The sequence below is a fragment of the Aquarana catesbeiana genome, linkage group LG03 (assembly GCF_042186555.1).
Source record: "Aquarana catesbeiana isolate 2022-GZ linkage group LG03, ASM4218655v1, whole genome shotgun sequence".
Classification (NCBI taxonomy): Eukaryota; Metazoa; Chordata; class Amphibia; order Anura; family Ranidae; genus Aquarana; species Aquarana catesbeiana.
The window spans coordinates 63345824-63366493 of record NC_133326.1 but is presented as its reverse complement, the minus strand read 5'-3'; the positions used below and the strand labels follow the sequence as shown (position 1 = coordinate 63366493).

The window sequence follows — 20670 nt, the reverse complement described above, 5'->3', positions numbered from 1 at the left end:
ATGGAAGAAATCTTCGTTACCTCCACTTTCCTTATCACCAACAATATTGTCGCAGCAATAATGGCATACAGTAAAAGTGTTACCGATAGAGCTGCTTGAACTTGTCTCATTTATCGGTCCTAATAAATATGTTTTCATGAATTTGGTGCAAGGCTTCTGACTATATACACACACACCGCCAGAAATGTGTAGCGAATGCCCTACTGAATCGTCCCAATAAGTCTAGTCCCTGACATACCCCCTTGATAGAAGCACCCCCAGACCCAGCTGTCAGCATCTGAGAGACCAGACCCAGTCATATGGTAACATAACATGCTAGTCTTTACTCTTATAAACTTCTGCATTTTTTTAAAAGCAGCTAATGCCACAGTGAATCTCAGGGGCAAGTTTTATCCTCTAAATAGTAATTTAAAACTGTAATTTTTTTAAAAGAATGGGGGGGGGTTGTTTCAATAAAGCTGATGTGACACTTTTCTGGTATAAATTGCTCTTGTTAGTGTGTTGTTAATTTAAAACCCCAAACTGTTGGTAATTCAAAAACAGCACCTGCAACAGTTTTGGTTCTGGCAGCAACTCACACGGCAAATTCAAATAGTTCTACTTTGCTCCACTTCTACATTATGGAGCAACACGTGCGCCAAATTCATAATAAAATACCAACAGTTTGGGGTTGATTTACCAAAACTGGGGAGTGCAAATCTGGTGTAGCTTTGCAAAGAAACCAATCACCTTCCAGGTTTTAGGCCGGGTTCACACTGGTACGACACGACCGTCGTTTGCCCTGCAACTTGAAGTCCGACATATGTCTGACTTCAATGAACGGGGATCCGACTTTGATCTCGACAATGCCAGGCACTTTGTGTCTAGTATGAATCTTAAAGGGAAACTCCACGCCAAATAAAAATAAAAAAACATCATGGGTTCCCCCTCTCAGACCATACCAGACCCTTTGGTCTGGCATGGATTTTAAGGGGACCCCCCACACCGAGAAAAATGACTTGGGGTCCCCCCAAAATCAATACCAGACCCTTACGAGCAAGCCCCCCCAATTTCCTGGACCATACCAGGCCACATGCCCTCAACATGGGGGGGTGGGTGCTTTGGGGCAGGGGGGGGCCTCTTCCCAACAACCATGTTGATGGGCACAAGGGCCTCTTCCCGACAACCCTGGCCATTGGTTGTCTGGGTCTGCAGGCGGAGGGCTTTAACAAGGGAGCCCCCAGATCCTGGCGCCCCACCCTATGTGAATGAGTATGGGGTACATTGTACCCCTACCCATTCACTTAAAAAAGTGTCAAAAATAAAACGCAGTGCACAGGTTTTTAAAGTAATTTATTAAGGTAGCTCCAGTGTCTCTTCTGATTTCTTCTCCCTCCTCCGTTGATGTCTTTTGACTCTGCCGGTTCTTCTCCCCTTTCTGGTTCTTCTCCGCTCTCTGCTGATGTCTTCTAGCCCTCTCCGGTTCTTCTCCCTCTGTCTGCTGTCTTCTGCCTCTGCCGGGTCTCCTCTCTGCGCTCTTCTCCCTCTGTTCTTCTTCCGATGTTGCCTCGATGCGTTCTCCCGGTGTAATGCCAGGTCCGCCATGTGTTATGACTTATAAAGACATGGGGCGGGGCCATCCGGTGGCGTCATTTGGAGACCACGTTCCCTTATGATGTCACTGCCCCATCATGCCCCTGGCAGTGACGTCATAAGAGCCGGAGTGGGGAGAGAAAATCAGAAGAGTCGCCGGACCTGCTTTAATAAATTACTTTAAAAACCTGTGTACTGTATTTTGACACTTTTTTTAGGTGAATGGGTAGGGGTACAATGTACCCCATACTCATTCACATAGGGTGGGGGGCTGGGATCTGGGGGCTTCCAGATTCCAATATGCTCTCCACCCGCAGACCCCATCAACCAACGACCAGGGCCAGGGTTGTCAGGAAGAGGCTCTTGTCCCCATGAACATGGGGACATGGTGCTTTGGGGTGGGTCACCCCCTTTCCTGACCTGCTGGGCTAGTGCTTGGATTAGGGTCTGGTATGGATTTTGGGGGAGGGCCCACGCCATTTTTTCAGCATGGGGGGTTCCCCTTAAAATCCATGCCAAACCAAGGGGTCTGGTATGGTCTAGGAGGGGGAACCCTATGCCGTTTTTTTTTTTTAATCTTGGCATGGGGTTCCCCTTCAAGAATATCAGAGCACAAGTCACATGCCAAAGTCGGATCAGTTAAGACGGCGATCCGACTTTTATCCGACTTCAGTGATATTCAGTGGACTGAAGTAGGATCAAAGTCGGACCAAAGTAGTGCAGGAACATTTTTCAAAGTTGAACCGACTTGTGCCGGACCAGTTAAGATGGCTCTCAAAGGTAAACATTGATTTTCACACGTCATGCGACATGAGCTCCCAGTGTCGGAGCGTTTGTCGTATCAGTGTCAACCCGACATTATTGTCAAAGCTTAATTGAACAAGCTGACGTTAGAAGCCGATTGGCTACCATACACAGCTGCACCAGATTTTGCTATCTCCAGTTTTAGTAAATCAACCCCTTTGTATCTTATGAAAGTGGAGATGATTAAGACTAATGCTCTCTTGATGTACAGAGACAGATTTTGAAAAAGTGTCTTGCTTTCTAAAAGGGGCACAGCATGTGCCAAATTATACAAGTGCTAGACAGTTACATGAATTTGGTGCACGCTGTGCCACTTTTAGGACGCATGCGAGACACTTTAGCAAAATCTCTCTGCACCAGTCTTCATGAATTCCAAGGGATGTGTTCATATGCAACATTTGTACCGTTTCAGTCATTTTCTGTTTTATTTCTACTGGGTGACTAAAGTTCAGGAAACTATAAAAAAAAAAGGTGTGTTAGGACAGGTAGAACACTGAATCATTGCACATGCAATGGTAGAATAAAAATAGTGAAATGTACCTTATGTATAAACATAAAGTGTATTTTCAGTAAGTACACACTTTGAATTGTGTACTTTCTCTAGAAGTTACTTTTGATGAGACTTTCCAATTTTTACTTTGTTGCTGTTCCTTGGATTAATTATTGTTCATCGAGCGATCACCAATTTTTTAATACTTGTGGCCAGCATTCCTGTTAAATATGCTAGTGGTTGATGCTGTTTCTGGCTTCAGTACTTTTTGAATCAGTGGCCCAGGACAAGAAATCCAGAAAATTAGGTGAGAACACCTAATTTGCATACTTGTTTGGGCTCAGTCACTGAAAACATTCTCAAACTGTTGAACTAGCAGGACTAGCAAGACTCCTGGACATTACATTTTAGATCCTAGGCTCAAGCTATACACAGAACCTCGGCTTTTTTTCAAGAGAAAAACAAAAGAAAGAGAGGAGCGCCTCTAAGTAAAAATGCTTTATTCCATGTAGAAAAGGAAATTTAGCCACTTACATATTGGTAAAGAACAAAGTTCTCCACAAGTTGATAACAGGTAGTATGGCTGCGATTCCAAACACAAGCTCGAGGAGTGTCATGGGTCCGTGGCTGCAATGATGGCAAAGAACCGGGATGGGAACAGCCGATCGTGCAGGGGAAGGAAGAGACAGCTCGTGGAGCCGGCGTGTGACGTCAGCTAGGTGAGGGAACACAACGCGTTTCAGAGCATGCGCAATGTCCGTGGGGCGCATGCGTGCTCCTTTCTCAAGTGTAGTGATAAGGAATAGGAGGAGAGGCATTTTTATACGCCGGCTGCGAGACAACAAGCAGCTGGCCAAGTGGAGAGATCTCTAAAAGATGGCATTGTGGAGACAAAGAAAAACCAGATGGAGAAATATAAACCCATATCTGCTAAACAATAAAATAGTGTAAATATACAGACAGTTCTACCTACAGACCCATGGTACAGCCATGGGAGCCAATTTCTCTCCCTCCTATGCCAATCTGACCATGGGCCTGTGGGAGAACCAGTTCATTTGGAACAATAATCCCTTTGCTCAACATGTTATATTCTTTGGTCCCTATATCGATGACATTGTCATCATCTGGGAAGGTTCTCCGTCCCAGGTTGATGATTTTGTCGCTCATTGCAACAACAATGATCTAGGCCTCTCTTTCACTTCTGTTTGGAGCAAGGGTAGCCTTTCCTTTCTCAATCTCGAACTTAATCATGAAGACGATAGAATTTTCTCCTGTAATTTCACCAAGGCAACTGCAGGTAATTCTTACCTGCATTATGACAGCTGCCATCACCCTCTATGGGTGAACAATATCGCGAAAGGACAGTTTTGCAGGCTCAGGCAGAACTCTACCAGAGACTGCGACTATATTTCCCAAAGTTCACTCCTTAAGGATAAGTTTGCCGAAAAGGGCTACCCTACCCCCCAACATTGATAGAAGATGCTTATAATTCCTTCCTTTCAGGAAAGAAACCCAGGGCCACTAAAATTACAGAAGGGCCGGTAGTACGTTTCATTACAGGTTTCCATGATCAATACAAAAAAATGGAACGTATTCTCAGCAAACACTGGAAAATCCTAAAGCAGGATCCTCACTTGAATAATACCTTATCTCACAAACCTAAGGTCACCTACAAGAGGGCCCCCACCCTTAAAAATAAAATAGCTCCCAGTAAGCTAAGATCTATAAAGAAAGATGATTCTCTTTGTCTTATTCCCCTTAAAGGGATGTATAGGTGCAATAAGCCCCGATGCAAGACTTGTCAGTTTGTTAATCATGAACAAAAGAGCTTTACCCACAAAGGTAGGCTCTTTTTGTTTGACAATTTTCATAACTGTTCTAGTAACTATGTAGTTTACTGCCTCATATGTCCTTGCCAGATGTTATATGTTTGTCGCACCATTCTTCCGTTAAGGCAACGGTTCGGGTAGGCATCGCCGCCTGGTTGAATTGGGTTGTGACAAACATAGCGTACCATGCTATTTTTTGGAACATCATGCCCGGTCCACGGTGGGCCTTCGAGTTTGGGTTATTGAGTTCATACCCAGGTCCTTTTCCGAAGCGGAACGTTTCTCGCGACTGTGTGAACTTGAAACGTTCTGGATATATACCTTGGACACCCTTGCCTCTAATGGGTTAAATGAGGAACTTGAGATTAATACCAATTTATAAGTTCATGTCATCGTCTTCCCATGAGCACATTTGGCAATCCTTTAGTTTTCACTTATATACCTTATAAATACATATTTTTTATTATTTTTCACATATTCGCCCTTATAGAGAGTCCACTTATATAATATTTCCTTCAATTTGATGTCTCTACTGTTTTACATAGGTATATGCATACATAGATGTATGTATACTTTTATATGTTTTTTTATTTTTAGGATCATTACCTTGATTCCACACATTTCATATATATATTTTTTTTTCAATGGCTTGCACCTTACACCTTGGTGCTTGCTGTAGGGTGGTTTTGTTTAAATTCACCCATTATTCATTTCTTTTTTACTTTCTTTTTTATTATTTTTATTGTAGTTTTTGTTGTCCGGGCAGGTCAGTGTATTTTATTTTTATATATTTTTTTATTTATTATTTATTATTTTTTAATTTACTTTTCATTTTTTTCATCCATTTGTAATATTTATTATTCATTGTCATTGCCCATATATTTCATACATTGTCATATATTTACACTATTTTATTGTTTAGCAGATATGGGTCTATATTTCTCCACCTTGTATTTCCTTGTCCCAACAATGCCATCTTTTAGAGATCTCTCCACTTGGCTAGCTGCTTGTTGTCTCGCAGCCGGCGTATATAAATGCCTCTCTATCACTACACTGGAGAAAGGAGTGCGCATGCGCCCCACGGACGTTGCGCATGCTCTGAAACGCGCTGTGTTCTCTCATCTAGCTGACGTCACACGCCGGCTCCACGAGCTCTTCCTTCCCCTGCACGATCGGCTGTTCCCATCCTGGTTCTTTGCCATCATTGCAGCCACGGACCCATGACACTCCTCGAGCTCCTGTCTCCTTTTGAGGAGAGCTTTGTTCTTTACCAATATGTAAGTGGCTAAATTTCCTTTTCTACATGGAATAAAGCATTTTCACTTAGAGGCGCTCCTCTCTTTCTTTTGTTTTTCTCTTGATGATCCAAGCCGGCTTCACTCCTGAGAAAAGCTGCCCTTTGCTGACAGTGCTACATCTATTCCCTCTACTAGCAAATCATTTATCATCAGTAATCATTGGGCTTATATTTATGGACTTAAATCTATGGACTCAATTGTTTTTTTTACACAATCCTAGATTTTTGTACAGTTTAAATTGCCTGTTTGTTGTCTCCCTATCAGCTACTCTAAACGCCAGTTTTATGTGTTTTTTTTGGCTTTTTTTCAAGTTGCAGTGCGGGTCTTGGCACACTACCCTTCAATGTCTGCCATTAATGTATTACAACAACCATAGCTATGCGCAGCCTGTTACATTAGGGTGTGCACCCCAAAGCTCCCATAGTAAACACAGTTTGTAAGTGCGTTCACTGTGTTCATTTAGAAAAGGAAAGGGGCTGGTAAATGACATATCAATTAGCCCCTCCCCCCACTCTCCATCCTGAAACATCCACCATAGCAGCCGGGGGGGGGGGGGGGGGGGGGAGGAAAGCTAGCAGCACTGCGGTGGGGGGGGGCAACACAGGGGAAAGCCCAGGGAAGTCAGGGGAATCAGCACCGCACCGCACCTATGATTACAACCTGTGACTAAGATCCAAAGAGCTTCATATGGCTACAGGGATTCATTTAAAGGCTAACACAGGTATTTGCACCTGCCACCAAATGCCTGCATTTCAGCAGAAATTGCAATTTAGGTATTTGTTAAATTTACCTCCTCTGTGCGGTGGTTTTGCACAGGGCAGCCTAGATCCTCCTCTTCTTGGGTCCCTCTTCGGCTCTCCTGGCCCCTCCCTCCTGACGAGTGACCGCACAGAAAGCAGCTTGCTATGGGGGCACCCAAGCCGAGCTGCAGCTCCGTGTATCCATTCAGACACAGAGCTGTGGCCTGGCCCCGCCCCTTTCCTCTACTCAATGGCTGATTGACTTTGATTGTCTCAGCCAATGAGGAGGGGAGCCCTGGGCAGCTGAGACAATCCTACAACATCGCTGGAAAGACAGAGGTCTCAGGTAAGTATTAGAGATTATTATTAATGCTTTTATCTTAAATGCTTAAGATAAAAAACCTTCTGTCTTTACAATCACTTTAAAGGCCATATCATGTGTGATCTGATGATACAGAAATGTTCCCCACTGATTTCTGGTCAATGCACTTTCTGTCTCCTTCTCCTGTATTTTTCTAAATAGAATTAGTTCCTGCAAATGGCCGTCCCTTAAACTTTTATTTTCAAAATGAATTTTTTTTAAAAATAGGGAAAGGAAGTACAAAGAAAGACCAAGCAGATATGCAAAACAAAAACAAAAGCACAAATTAATACATGAATTAATTAAATGTGTTTCTAAAATGCAAGTAGGGTAAAGAACTGAATTTGACTTGATTTCAGTTCTAGTATTTCCATGTACAACAGCAGTTAGACTGAGAGGGAGGGGCAGTACTTAGGGCCAGTCAGGTGTTCTGCATGTACTACGGTAAAAAGGAACATGCTGACAGAAGGGAGAGCAGAGAGATGACCTCTTCAGTCTGTTGCTGCTCTTTCACTGTCCTGTAACAGGATGGTAGATCTCAATAAAGAAGATTTACAAATTATATTCTTTATTTTAAAATCAATGTTCAGTGTGCTTTGGGGGTTTACAAATTCCCCTCTTTAGGGTATAAGCAGGCTGATTTGGAGCAATACCTGTTGTGGTACTCCATGCTTGTGTGAAATGTGGACACAGGAATGGTGTGGTCGGGAACAGCAGCAGTTTGGTGTCAGATGTTTTCAAGGAATTGGGTGTAGTCAAATGTTGATACAAAAAAATGAAAATATAACAAATAATAAGCCTTATTGATAAACATATTTTAAGTGTATTTGTGTACGTAGTAAGGCATATAAGTAAAACATATTTATATTTCTTTTCTTTAATAGATGCATCTGAAGGTGAGCATGAACTGCAGAAGCAGATTACAGTAGAAGGAAGTACAGTGAGAAAATGATCATGTACTTTGGTGGAAGTTCTCCTGGAAATATGCAATAAGTAATACACAGAAAAAATACAGAGGTGGAATATTGAAAGCTATAACAATGGAGTCTTGATTACAAAACAAGATGATGGATATGGTATTGCCTCAGCAACCAGCTAGATGTTTGCTTTTTCTGTAACCTGTAGTAGGAACTCGAAAACCTAGAATCTGATTGGCTGAAAATGTAAACACCTCTACTTTGGACTTTTTTTGTTTTAGATGTCCATGTGCCAGATGAATACATTTTAAGTATATATTCAGTTTTAGAAATACAGGCACCTGGAGACCAGTACTGGTCCAGCTCAAACTACTCCTTACAGGATATCTCCAACTTAAAAGCCAACCTCAACGCACTCTTTAATTTGGCAACTATTTGACAAATGAGGTTTAATGTTGATAAATGTAAATTTATGCACTTTGGGGTCTAAGAATATGCATGCATCATACATACTAGGGGGAGTACAACTGGGGGAATCAATGGTGGAGAAGGATCTGGGGGTTTTGGTAAATCATAAGCTTAATAATAGCATGCAATGCCAAGCTGCGGTTTCCAAAGTGAGCAAAATCATTTCTTGTATTAAGAAAGGTATGGACTCCAGAGAGAGAGAGACATCATTTTGCCCATGTACAAATCATTAGTAAGACCTCATCTGGACTATGCAGTTCAGTTTTGGGTACCAGTTCACAAAAAAAGATATCGGGGAACTGGAGAAAGTGCAGAGACATGCACCTAAACTAATAAGAGGCATGGAGGAGCTCAGCTATGAGGAAAAATTGGAGGAACTGAATTTATTCTCTCTTGAAAAGAGAAGATTAAGGGGGGATATGATCAACATATATAAATACAGGCATACCCCACTTTTAAGTACACAACGGGGTTTATTTACTAAAGCTGAAAAGTGAAAAATCAGGCTCACTTCTGCATAGAAACCAATGAGCTTCTAACCTCGGCTTGTTCAATTAAGCTTTGGTAATAAAACCTGGAAGCTCATTGGTTTCTATGCAGAAGTGAGCCTGATTTTGCACTTTCCAGCTTTAGTAAATAAACCCCATTGTGTACTTAAAAGTGGGGTATGCCTGTACATAAGTGGTCCATATAGTGAACTTGGTGTTGAGTTATTCACTTTAAGGTCATCATAGAGGACAAGGGGGCACTCTACATCTGGAGGAAAAGAGATTTAATCTCCAAATATGGAAAGGCTTCTTCAAAGTAAGAGCTGTGAAATTGTGGAATAGACTCCCTCTAAAGCTGGTTCTGGCCAGCTCAGTAGATTGCTTTAAAAAAGGCCTGGATACTTTCATAAATGTACATAATATAACTGGATTCTAACATGTACAGTGCCTTGAAAAAGTATTCAAAGCCCTTGAAATTTTCCATATTTTGTCATGCTACAACCAAAAATGTAAATGTATTTTATTGGGTTTTTTTATGTGATAGACCAACACATACTGGCACATAATTGTGAAGTGGAAGGAAAATGATAAATGATTTTCAAGTTTTTTTACAAATAAATATCTGAAAAGTGTGGCATGCATTTGTATTCAGCTCCCTTTACTCTGATACGCCTAACTAAAATCTAATGGAACCAATTACCTTCAGAAGTCACCTAATTAGTAAATATAGTCCACCTGTGTGTAATTTAATCTCGGTATACACAGCTGTTCTGTGAAGCCCACAGAGGTTTGTTAGAGAACCTTAGTGAACAAGCAGCATCACGAAGGCCAAGGAACACACCAGACAGGCCAGGGATAAAGTTGTGGAGAAGTTGAAAGCAGGGTTAGATTATAAAAAAAAATATCCCAAGCTTTAAACATCTCATGGAGCACTGTTCAATCCATCATCCGAGGGAAAGAGCGTGGCACAACTGCAAACCTACCAAGACATGGCCGTCCACCTAAACTGACAGGCCGGGCAAGGAGAGCATTAATCAGAGAAGCAGCCAAGAGGCCCATAGTCACTTTTGGAGGAGCTGCAGAGATCCACAGCTCAGGTGGGAGAATCTGTCCACAGGACAACTATTAGTCACGCAGTCCACAAATCTGGCCTTTATGGAAGAGTGGCAAGAAGAAAGCCATTGTTGAAAGAAAGCCATAAGAAGTCCTGTTTGCAGTTTGCCAGAAGCCATGTGAGGGACACAGCAAACATGTGGAAGAAGTTGCTCTGGTCAGATGGGACCAAAATTGAACTTTTTGCCTAAAAGCAATATGTCATGTGTGGCGGAAAACTAACACTGCACATCACCCTGAACACATCATCCCCACCGTGAAACATGGTGGTGGCAGCATCATGTTGTGGGGATGTTTTTCTTCAGCAGGGACAGGGAAGCTGGTCAGAGTTGATGGGAAGATGGATGGAGCCAAATACAGGACAATCTTCAAGAAAAACTGGTAGAGTCTGCTAAAGACCTGAGACCGGGGTGGTGGTTCACCTTCCAGCAGGACAAGGACCCCAAACATACCGCCAGAGCTACATGGAATGGTTTAGATCAAAGCATATTCATGTTTTAGAATGACCAAAAGTCCAGACCTAAATCCACTTTGAGAATCTGTGACTTGCTGTTCACAGATGCTCTCCATCCAATCTGACAGAGCTTGAGCTATTTTGCAAAGAAGAATGGGCAAAAATTTCACTCTCTAGATGTGCAAAGCTGGTAGAGACATCCCCACAGAGACTTGGAGCTGTAATTGCAGTGAAAGGTGGTTCTACAAAGTATTGACTCAAGGGGGCTGAATACAAATGCACCCCACACTTTTCACATATTTATTTGTAAAAAAATATTTAAACCATTTATCATTTTCCTTCCACTTCACAATTATGTGCCACTTTGTGTTGGTCTATCACATAAAATCCCAATAAAATACATTTACGTCTTTGGTTGTAACATGATAAAATGTGGAAAATTTCAAGAGGTATGAATACTTTTTCAAGGCACTTTATATGTAAAGTTGGTCTAAGGAATATCCAATTAGCTCTCAGGGGATCAGGAAGGAAATTTTTTTCCCTTGCTGGAGCAAATTGGAACATGCTTTGCTGGTTTTTTTTGCCTTCCTCTGGATCAACTGTGGTCATTGTATAATTTATTTATTTTTTCCCTTTTATTGGTTGAACTAGATCGACTTGTGCCTTTTTTTTTTCAACCAGACTAACTATGTAACTATGTACTCCAGACCTGGTCAGGTTGATGAGATGTTTGTTGGGAGTAAGGAGAAGATTGGGCATAGACAAAGGAAATTAGTATGATTAGGGGGATTGGGATGTATGCTTTCTGGTATGTTGAAATGGTTTAAAAATACTATAATACATGGAAAGATGCACATTCATTGCTGTTAAAGCTCAAACACGGCCAATGTCCACAGGCTTTCAAAGCTTTTTTTTAGTGAAAAGCTGAAAATTATGGTGTTTGCTTCATAGGTAATAGCAGGCTAGTAAAAAAATGCAAAAATTTGTAACGGTGACTCTAAACCATTATTTTGGTATCATTTTTATTTAGGCATTATGGTGTTCAGTTACTAAAAGGATGCAGCATGCATAGTCTGTATGCACAGTCATAGTGTTTTTGTACACTTTTGCAGCTATTAAGGCTTCTAAAATCCACTGTTTTCAACTTTAATATAATAATTTACACTTTTCTGTTGGTTTGACCATATTTCCAGAAGGTTATAATGTTGATGTGCATTGCATCAAGTTATACAACCCATTCAATATTAATGGGCATTTTTATTTAATGCAATGCATGCTGAAGAGAAAGTTGGGGTCATCAGTGATGTCAGGAGATGCAATAATAACCTCCAGCATTGGTGTCTGTTATCACAATACCATCACGCCGCACTGGCAATGGTTACCGTAATAATAACCCCCCCCCAACATAGGTGTTTTTTGGCAGTTCTAAGAACCCCCAACATTGGTGTCAGTGACCTGCATTGATGTGATTGACTGCAGTAAAAAAATCCAACATTGGCGTACACAATAATAACCCCCGGCTTTGGTGTCAGTGACTGCGATGACAATCCTCCAACATTGGAGCCAGTGACTGCAGTAATAACCCTCAGCACCGGTGTCAGTGACCAGAGTAATAACCCCCAGCATGGGTGTCAGTCACCAGAGTAATAACCCGCAGCATGGGTGTCAGTGACCAGAGTATTAACCCCCAACATGGGTGTCACTGACCAGAATAATAACCCCCAGCATGGGTTTCAGTGACCAAAGTAATAATCCCCAGCATGGGTGTCAGTGACCAGAGTAATAACCCCCAGCATGGGTGTCAGTGACCAGCGTAATAACCCCCAGCATGGGTGTCAGTGACCAGAGTAATAACTCCCAGCATGGGTGTCAGTGACCAGAGTAATAACTCCCAGCATGGGTGTCAGGGACCAGAGTAATAACCCCCAGCATGGGTGTCAGTGACCAGAGTAATAACCCCCAGCATGGGTTTCAGTGACCAGAGTAATAACCCCCCAGCATGGGTGTCAGTGACCAGAGTAATAACCCCCAGCATGGGTGTCAGTGACCAGAGTAATAACCCCCAGCATGGGTGTCAGTGACCAGAGTAATAACCCCCAGCATGGGTGTCAGTGACCAGAGTAATAACCCCCCAGCATGGGTGTCAGTGACCAGAGTAATAACCCCCAGCATGGGTGTCAGTGACCAGAGTAATAACCCCCAGCATGGGTGTCAGTGACCAGAGTAATAACTCCCAGCATGGGTGTCAGTGACCAGAGTAATAACCCCCAGCATGGGTGTCAGTGACCAGAGTAATAACTCCCAGCATGGGTGTCAGTGACCAGAGTAATAACTCCCAGCATGGGTGTCAGTGACCAGAGTAATAACTCCCAGCATGGGTGTCAGTGACCAGAGTAATAACTCCCAGCATGGGTGTCAGTGACCAGAGTAATAACTCCCAGCATGGGTGTCAGTGACCAGAGTAATAACCCCCAGCATGGGTGTCAGTGACCAGAGTAATAACCCCCAGCATGGGTGTCAGTGACCAGAGTAAAAACTCCCAGCATGGGTGTCAGTGACCAGAGTAATAACTCCCAGCATGGGTGTCAGTGACCAGAGTAATAACTCCCAGCATGGGTTTCAGGGACCATAGTAATAACCCCCAGCATGGGTGTCAGTGACCAGAGTAATAACCCCCAGCATGGGTGTCAGTCACCAGAGTAATAACCCCCAGCATGGGTGTCAGTCACCAGAGTAATAACCCCCAGCATGGGTGTCAGTGACCAGAGTAATAACTCCCAGCATGGGTGTCAGTGACCAGAGTAATAACCCCCAGCATGGGTGTCAGTGACCAGAGTAATAACCCCCAGCATGGGTGTCAGTCACCAGATTAATAACCCCCAGCATGGGTGTCAGTGACCAGAGTAATAACTCCCAGCATGGGTGTCAGTGACCAGAGTAATAACTCCCAGCATGGGTGTCAGTGACCAGAGTAATAACCCCCAGCATGGGTGTCAGTGACCAGAGTAATAACCCCCCAGCATGGGTGTCAGTGACCAGAGTAATAACCCCCAGCATGGGTGTCAGTCACCAGATTAATAACCCCCAGCATGGGTGTCAGTGACCAGAGTAATAACTCCCAGCATGGGTGTCAGTGACCAGAGTAATAACCCCCAGCATGGGTGTCAGTCACCAGATTAATAACCCCCAGCATGGGTGTCAGTGACCAGAGTAATAACTCCCAGCATGGGTGTCAGTGACCAGAGTAATAACCCCCAGCATGGGTGTCAGTGACCAGAGTAATAACTCCCAGCATGGGTGTCAGTAACCAGAGTAATAACTCCCAGCATGGGTGTCAGTGACCAGAGTAATAACCCCCAGCATGGGTGTCAGTGACCAGAGTAATAACCCTCAGCAAATGTGTCAGTAGTGCTGCTGTTAACCCCCTGCACTGGTGCCAAGCATTAGTGTAGCAATTTTAATTATCTCCCCTGCATTGGTGGTCAATGTAGTGGCATTAAAATGTAACCCCCCCCCCTTCCCAGCAGTGGCAGTGACATTTTGAGGGCTACTGTATAGAGTATCCAGAGTTACATAAAAATAAATTGACATCTTTCATCGTGACTACAAATAGGTTATGGTTGTTTGGCAATTTTGTACTGGATTACAGCCTCTTATATCAGTCACATTTCTGATTCATTTAAGGCAATGCAGCAACAAAGCTCCTCAGAAACTGAAGGGGAAGGAGGCAATGCTGCTGATGGCAGCAGTGAAGAGGAAGAAGGAGATCAGGTAGAAGAGGATGGAAAAGGCAAGAGGAAGAATGAGAAAGCAGCTTCCAAGAGGAAGAAGTCCTACTCATCAAAGGTAAGGTGTAGTCATGTTATACTGTCTTATATCTTTAGTATGGTATTGTGGTGCAAGTGCTAAAATGCACAATATCCACAATAGTTTTCACGCTTTGTAAATTAAATATTTGGTTATTATAGCACACTATTTTTACGTGGCATCTCTGTCTCATGTCTGTGTATCAGTGTAAAATAAAAAAAATAAAAAGCATACACAGGTTTATTCTGCTTGAGATAAGATTGAGAATAGTGTACAAGACATAGGACAAATTAACATATCTTCGCATCCATTTTATTACAAATAGGGTTTGTTGAATCCAAATGTGACATTGCTTTCCTAGATGACGAGCATATGCACATATGTCTCAGTGAAGTGTGCATACCTGTGTGTTTGTGCTGGGACAGGACTAAACAACGCGTTCCCAGCATAAAGACCGAAAGCTCCAGGTCTCTTACTAATGATCGAGAGCTATCAAAGTGATCAGTAGGTATACAACCTGCCCCTATGTTCTTTCTCCTCTTGAATGAATGAAAAAGATACATTGTATGTTAACAAAAAAAGTGTGTGTAAAAAAAATGAACAAATACATAAATGAAATAAAGAGCAAAAAAGCAAGATTGGGTTTAGGGTCAAAGGTCAGGGGTGAGTTTTATGTAAAATTTAAAAAAAACTTTTTTTTTTTTTTTTTTTTAGTTTTTTTTTACATTTTTTTAGTAATTACACAAAAGAAGGAAAACAAAACCACGCCGCGCAGGGCAGGATTCCAAAAAACAAGTAGCAGGTAGGCCACTTTCACACTGAGGCGTTTTTGCACTAAAAATTGCTTACGAAAAGTGCCTGTAAACTGCCTTTTCTGCAGCCCCAGTGTGAAAGCCCAAGTGCTTTTATACTGGGGCGGTGTGCTTGCAGGACAGGAAAGAAAGTCCTCCAAGTAGCATCTTTGGGACAGTGCGGGAGCGGTGTACACACCGCTCCTAAACTGCCCTGGCATTGAAATCAATGGCCAGTGCTGCCGAAGCACCTGTAAAGCGCTTTGGCAGTGGCGCGTTGCGGGCGCTTTTAATCGCCACTAGATTTAAATATAGTGATTTTGCAGTTCTGGAGGCAATAAGGCCATCAATCACACCTACATATAACTGTTTTGGCAGCAATCGGTTCCGAAATAATCCCATTGTTATGACAAGATTCCCAGAGCTATGTGCATCCATATCCATCTCCACCCAGCCAACCTCCGCCCATGTAGTACGATCCATATAATCATTAGGCTATAGAAACAGGGCTATCCAACCAGATCTTCCAAACTTTGTCAAATATTTTAGAGCATCCCCTGCTCAGGTACGTTGCTTTATAAAACAGAATCACCTTATTCACAAACCCTTTCCAGTACGACGGTGAGGGTGTCATGGGTTTCTTCCAATAGAGGATCAGCACCTTGTGCGCATAGAACATTAGCAGGCTAAGTAAAGTGCGCTGAGCCTTAGTAAGTACTAAACCCTCCGCTAAGCCAAGCAAGCATGCCACCACCATCAGAGGCACAGGCACAGAAGTAATCTCCGTTATGCATTTCCCAACGGCAGACCAAAACTCCTTGGCTGCCTGGCAGTACCAAAAAATATGACTAAAATTGGCTGGAGACTGTGAGCAATGCCAACCTTCTGCTGATGTTCCCGGGTAAATTTTAGATAACTTTGCTGGCGTGTAATATATCCTGTGTAGGAATTTAAACTGAATTAAGCAATCGTTAGCTGACACTAAGTGCGTGAAAGCACGCTTCACATATCATCCCACTCCTCCCCTCCCAAATCCGGAAACTCCACCACCCAGTGCTCCCTGCACCTGGCTACAGAGTGGGGAGGGACAAGGAAAAGTTCTTTATATAATTCTGATAATGTTTTTTTCACGGACTCGTCCCGTATGACATTCTCCAGAATTGAGGACCTAAGTTCCATCTTGGTGGAGTCAAACTGGGAGATATATGCGTGTCGCAGTTGGAGGTAGCAAAAGAGATGGGGGTTAGGTAGTTCAAATTTTTGTTTTAGATCTTCAAATTGTAACAAATCGCCCCCTCTAGTGACATCACCCAAGGTTTTTATCCCCTTTGACAGCCAAATGATCGGATCTGGTATAGTGAGCAAATGGGGAAAACGGGGGTTCCTCCACAGCGGTGATAGGGCATTAGAAGCAGGTGCCAGTAATTCCTGAACACGGTCCTAGGCCTTAATGGTGGCTCGCATTGTGCCCATCAGTGGAAATTTAGCCCCAGAGCCTCTGTACACGAGGAGACGCAGACTCTCATAGGAGCCTAGCAGCGCTGCTTCCAAGATTGTGGCAGAATCCCCATCGTCCCTATGAAGCCATCATTCTGGGAGGAGAATATGAATAAAACAAAAATGCCATGTACCCGACGGAAAAAGGAGCGTGGAATCCATAGGGGAGTTACGTTAAAAATATTTTTAAAAAACTGAGGTATCTTCATTTTTAGAAGGTTTATACGTCCCAACACCAATAGAGGAAGATTCCTCCATATCTCAATTTTCCTATAAGGAGATCCAACAGAGGCTGCAGATTCAGACCAAGGTAATCGGCAACCCTTGTAGATATGCGAATCCCAAATAAGTAAATTGAGTGACCCACTGTAGTGGCAGCCCAGAGTCTGCCGTGGCTCTAGAACCAGAGTCGAGAGGGAGAATAATTGATTTGTCCCAATTTACTTTTAGGCCTGGAAAATTTTAAAAAGTTATCCAAAATGCTAAGGACTGCTCGAAGAGACATACCCGGATACTTCAAAAAACGGCAGCATATAGTCCGCATACAGTGCTATGCATTACTTAATGTTTCCAACTTCCAATGCCCCTACCTCAGGAGAGGAACGCAGAACCACTGCCAATCGTTCAGTCATTAAGGAAAATGGGAAATGTGATAAAGGGCAGCCCTGCCTGATTCCCCTACCCACCGCAAAGAAGGGAGATAAGGAAGACCCAATTTATAACGCCATCCGAGGCTTACTGTATAATGAGGACACCCACTTACAATAATGTGTCCCGAAACCCATACGTTCTAACACCACTTTCATATAGCCCCAGTCAACAGAATCAAAGGCTTTGGCCATATCCAGTGAGACCACCGCCCTAGTTCCAGTTGTTTTGTGAGAAATCTGCAAATGAGTAAACAAACTATGTAAATTGGTGTCTGTAGACTTCCCTGGCATGATGTCTGTTTGGTCCATGTCAACCAGGGCTGGGAGCACTATGGACAATCTGGTGGCCAAAACCTTTGTGAGAATTTTCAATTCAGCATGAAGGAGAGCTATTGGCCTATAGGAGGAGCAACACATGAGATCCTTACCAGGCTTAGGGAGGAGAACCACGTAAACGTCTAGAATGGAAGGAGGCAGAGCCCCATTTTTAAAGCTATAGGAGTATAATGGTTGTAGTCGAGGGCCTAGTGTGTCAGAATATTGTCCATACCACTCCACCGGGAACCCATCCGGTTCCATCCAGACTTCCACCGGGAAGTCCAACCAGTTCAAGCCACACTCTATCATCGGCCTTTAAAGCGGGGATAGGAAGACCAGAGAGAAGGTCCGTCATTTCCAAGAAGCTGTTTATTTAGTGTTAGCATCAGTGTGTCTTAGGTAGGATAAAAAAATAGCAAAATTGTTATTGTTTTTGTGCCCTACTGTGGGTAAACAAAAGAACAAAAGAAACCTGACAGATTCCCACACCCACACAAGCGATGTGGATGTAGAAATCTCCTCCACTGGGACCCTGTATTCTGACAGTAAGGGTGTCCCCCCCCATCAGAATACACAGATCAGTACTGCAGCCATTGGTTGGTTTTCCAGTAGGACCATTTGACACAAGCTGGTCGTTCTGTTGAAGACAGAGCTGTACACATGTATTATATTTATCCAGTTCCTTCTGAACTAACCAAATTTTGATGTGTATACTGTGCTTAAGTCATTGCAAAGATATGTACAGTTTTACTGACACATGACAACGTTGCAGGCATTAAGATTTATTTTACCTTTAAAATGAATCAATTTTTCATATATCAACGACTAGTTTATTAGGAGAATATGGTAATGAAACATTCAAGCTTTATTTGCATTATCTCTGTGATAGTTTTTTTACCAATCTGGGCAAATAACGTGGACTTTCAACAGTGGTACTGCAAAAAGGTGAAAAATGGAAAAATGTTATTTTATTTCATATTACTCGTATTTTATAAGATGCTGGATCTGCTGCAGGTGGTATAATACCATTTGTTCCAAATGAGCTCATTAGTGCACCAAAGGAGTTTACAGAGTAAACAGACTGTTCAAGTTAATGCATATTCATGCTGGGTTCACACCATCGCCGCATCCAGCTCACAGCAGGGGTCCGGTGCATCCTGGTTCATTGTTTCAGGTCCAATTTCAGCCCTGAAATGGACCAAAAGATGCACAGCGTTTTTGTGCAAAACGCACCGGACCCGCTGCAGACATATGTGAACCAGCTCCATAGAGAGAAGATCAAAATCTCCCGCTATTGTGAATTGGATGCGGGTTCCCCGCATCCAATTCGCAATGATGAGAACCCAGCCTCAGGGTGCCTCAGATACATTACCGATGTACCATTGTCAGAGCATGCTTTCTAGACTTCAGGTAGGAGCACATTTTGCTTTACTATCTAAAAACCTATGCAAACAATTTGCCTTAAAGTAGATTGTGTCCATTCAGTGCAAAGTAGCTGAGTCTCTGAAAAGTGACCCCCTGCGATCTTTCCTCTGTTACAGCCACCAGTAAAATGCCCAGTGTAGGGGTGATGTCACCAGGGCCGGTGCTACCACTAGGCAGCCGCCTTGTGCGCACTGATGCCTAGGGCACCCAGCCACTGGTGTTCTTACTCTCTTCTCTCTGCAGCAAGCAACTAAGTGTCGGCATCAGCAGGCAGCCTCCGCTCCATTTGCGCATAGTGTCAGAGGCTCAGCGGCGGCAGAGGACTGTGTGTCCCGACTCCCGAATGAATGGAAGCAAGCAAACATTCATTTATGGGCGCTGGTGGGCTGCATTTGATGGGCGCTTCATTAAAAATGTGGGTAATACATGGGCAGGGCAAAGAGGGTGGAATCAGGGGTAGAGCCCTGGACGTCACCTCCTCCATGTGAGAGTATTTGAGCCCAGTGATTTTCTACTGGGCCCGAGCACTCTCAGATGGGAGGTACATTATGGTCATCAGCCCGTGCACAGCTCACTAATAAGGTTATAACTTTGTCCTCCACTCCTGTATGAATTGTCTATATTGTTAAGTAATGGCAGCAAAGCTCTGATTGGCTCAGGGCACTGATCCTTCCCTTCCCAGTGTGGGTGCTGTGAAAATCAGGACAGGTTCAAGTATTTATTTTTGTATTCCATAATTATATACCTGGACTGTTTTTGTTTTTTTTTTCATATCTGCTTTCAGTTATGCTTTATCATATAAATACTTTGGCAGTTAAAGTTCTTACTTTAACTGCACTGTACAGGACAGAAAGGCATAAACCATGTGTTATAAGCTGCTATCTTCAGGTGATTGGAGACTGGCAAAGGCTTTGCAGGGAACACCCCCAGTGCACCATCCTATAACCCAGCCCACGAGTTCCTACATGCTCAGTTCTACTCGAGAGTTTTGTGGTTCAACATTCTCACAATGTGGGACAAGCAGAATCTTTCTCTGAATTACCCACTACTTCTGTCCAGCCAGGTAAAAATCTTCCTGGCATGGTGGATTTCCAAATCAGCCCCAAAATCTGAGAGATCTTTCCTTCCCTCTTCCTGGAAGGTGTTAATGACAGACACAATATAATGAATAATGTGGCACTTACTCAATATGTAATGTGATGTATCTTCAAACACAGTAATAAATTAAATGAACAAATATGCTGATACTTAATGTGCAACTATACACAAGCAATGAATAAATAACGTTTTCTTCATACACAATAAAGTGCAACAATTCCAAAGTGACAATGCAGTGAAAAAAACTTTTCTAACCACTCCAGAAACCGTCAAAGCTTTCTCGGAAATCTTCGGGAGATGAGGGAGAAAAAGACAGTAAAGATGAAGAAAATAAGAGCGGATCAGAAGCTGGCGATGTGGACAATGACAAGAGAAATGCCTCAGAGGTGCAGAAAAGCAGCGCAGGGGTAAGACTGTTTTAGTGCTGTGCTACAGTAATGTTATTTTATGTCATAGTCCAGGCAGGTTTGAGAATATCTGAGTATTATGTAAAATGTTGCTATAACTAATTATATCATCGGGCAGTATGATGTTTGCAGCCACCTATTGC

The 20670-nt window shown here is 43.0% G+C and overlaps 1 protein-coding gene across 1 annotated transcript in view; it reads left to right on the top strand.

The window, feature by feature from the left end:
- Positions 1 to 20670, top strand: part of HDGFL3 (HDGF like 3) — an 82982-nt gene that overhangs the window by 46229 nt on the left and 16083 nt on the right. Inside the window, exons 4-6 of the mRNA XM_073618621.1 lie at positions 7979 to 7990; positions 14219 to 14380; positions 20384 to 20527. Of these exons, the coding sequence (XP_073474722.1) occupies positions 7979 to 7990; positions 14219 to 14380; positions 20384 to 20527 (318 nt within the window). The remainder of the gene's footprint in view (positions 1 to 7978; positions 7991 to 14218; positions 14381 to 20383; positions 20528 to 20670) is intronic.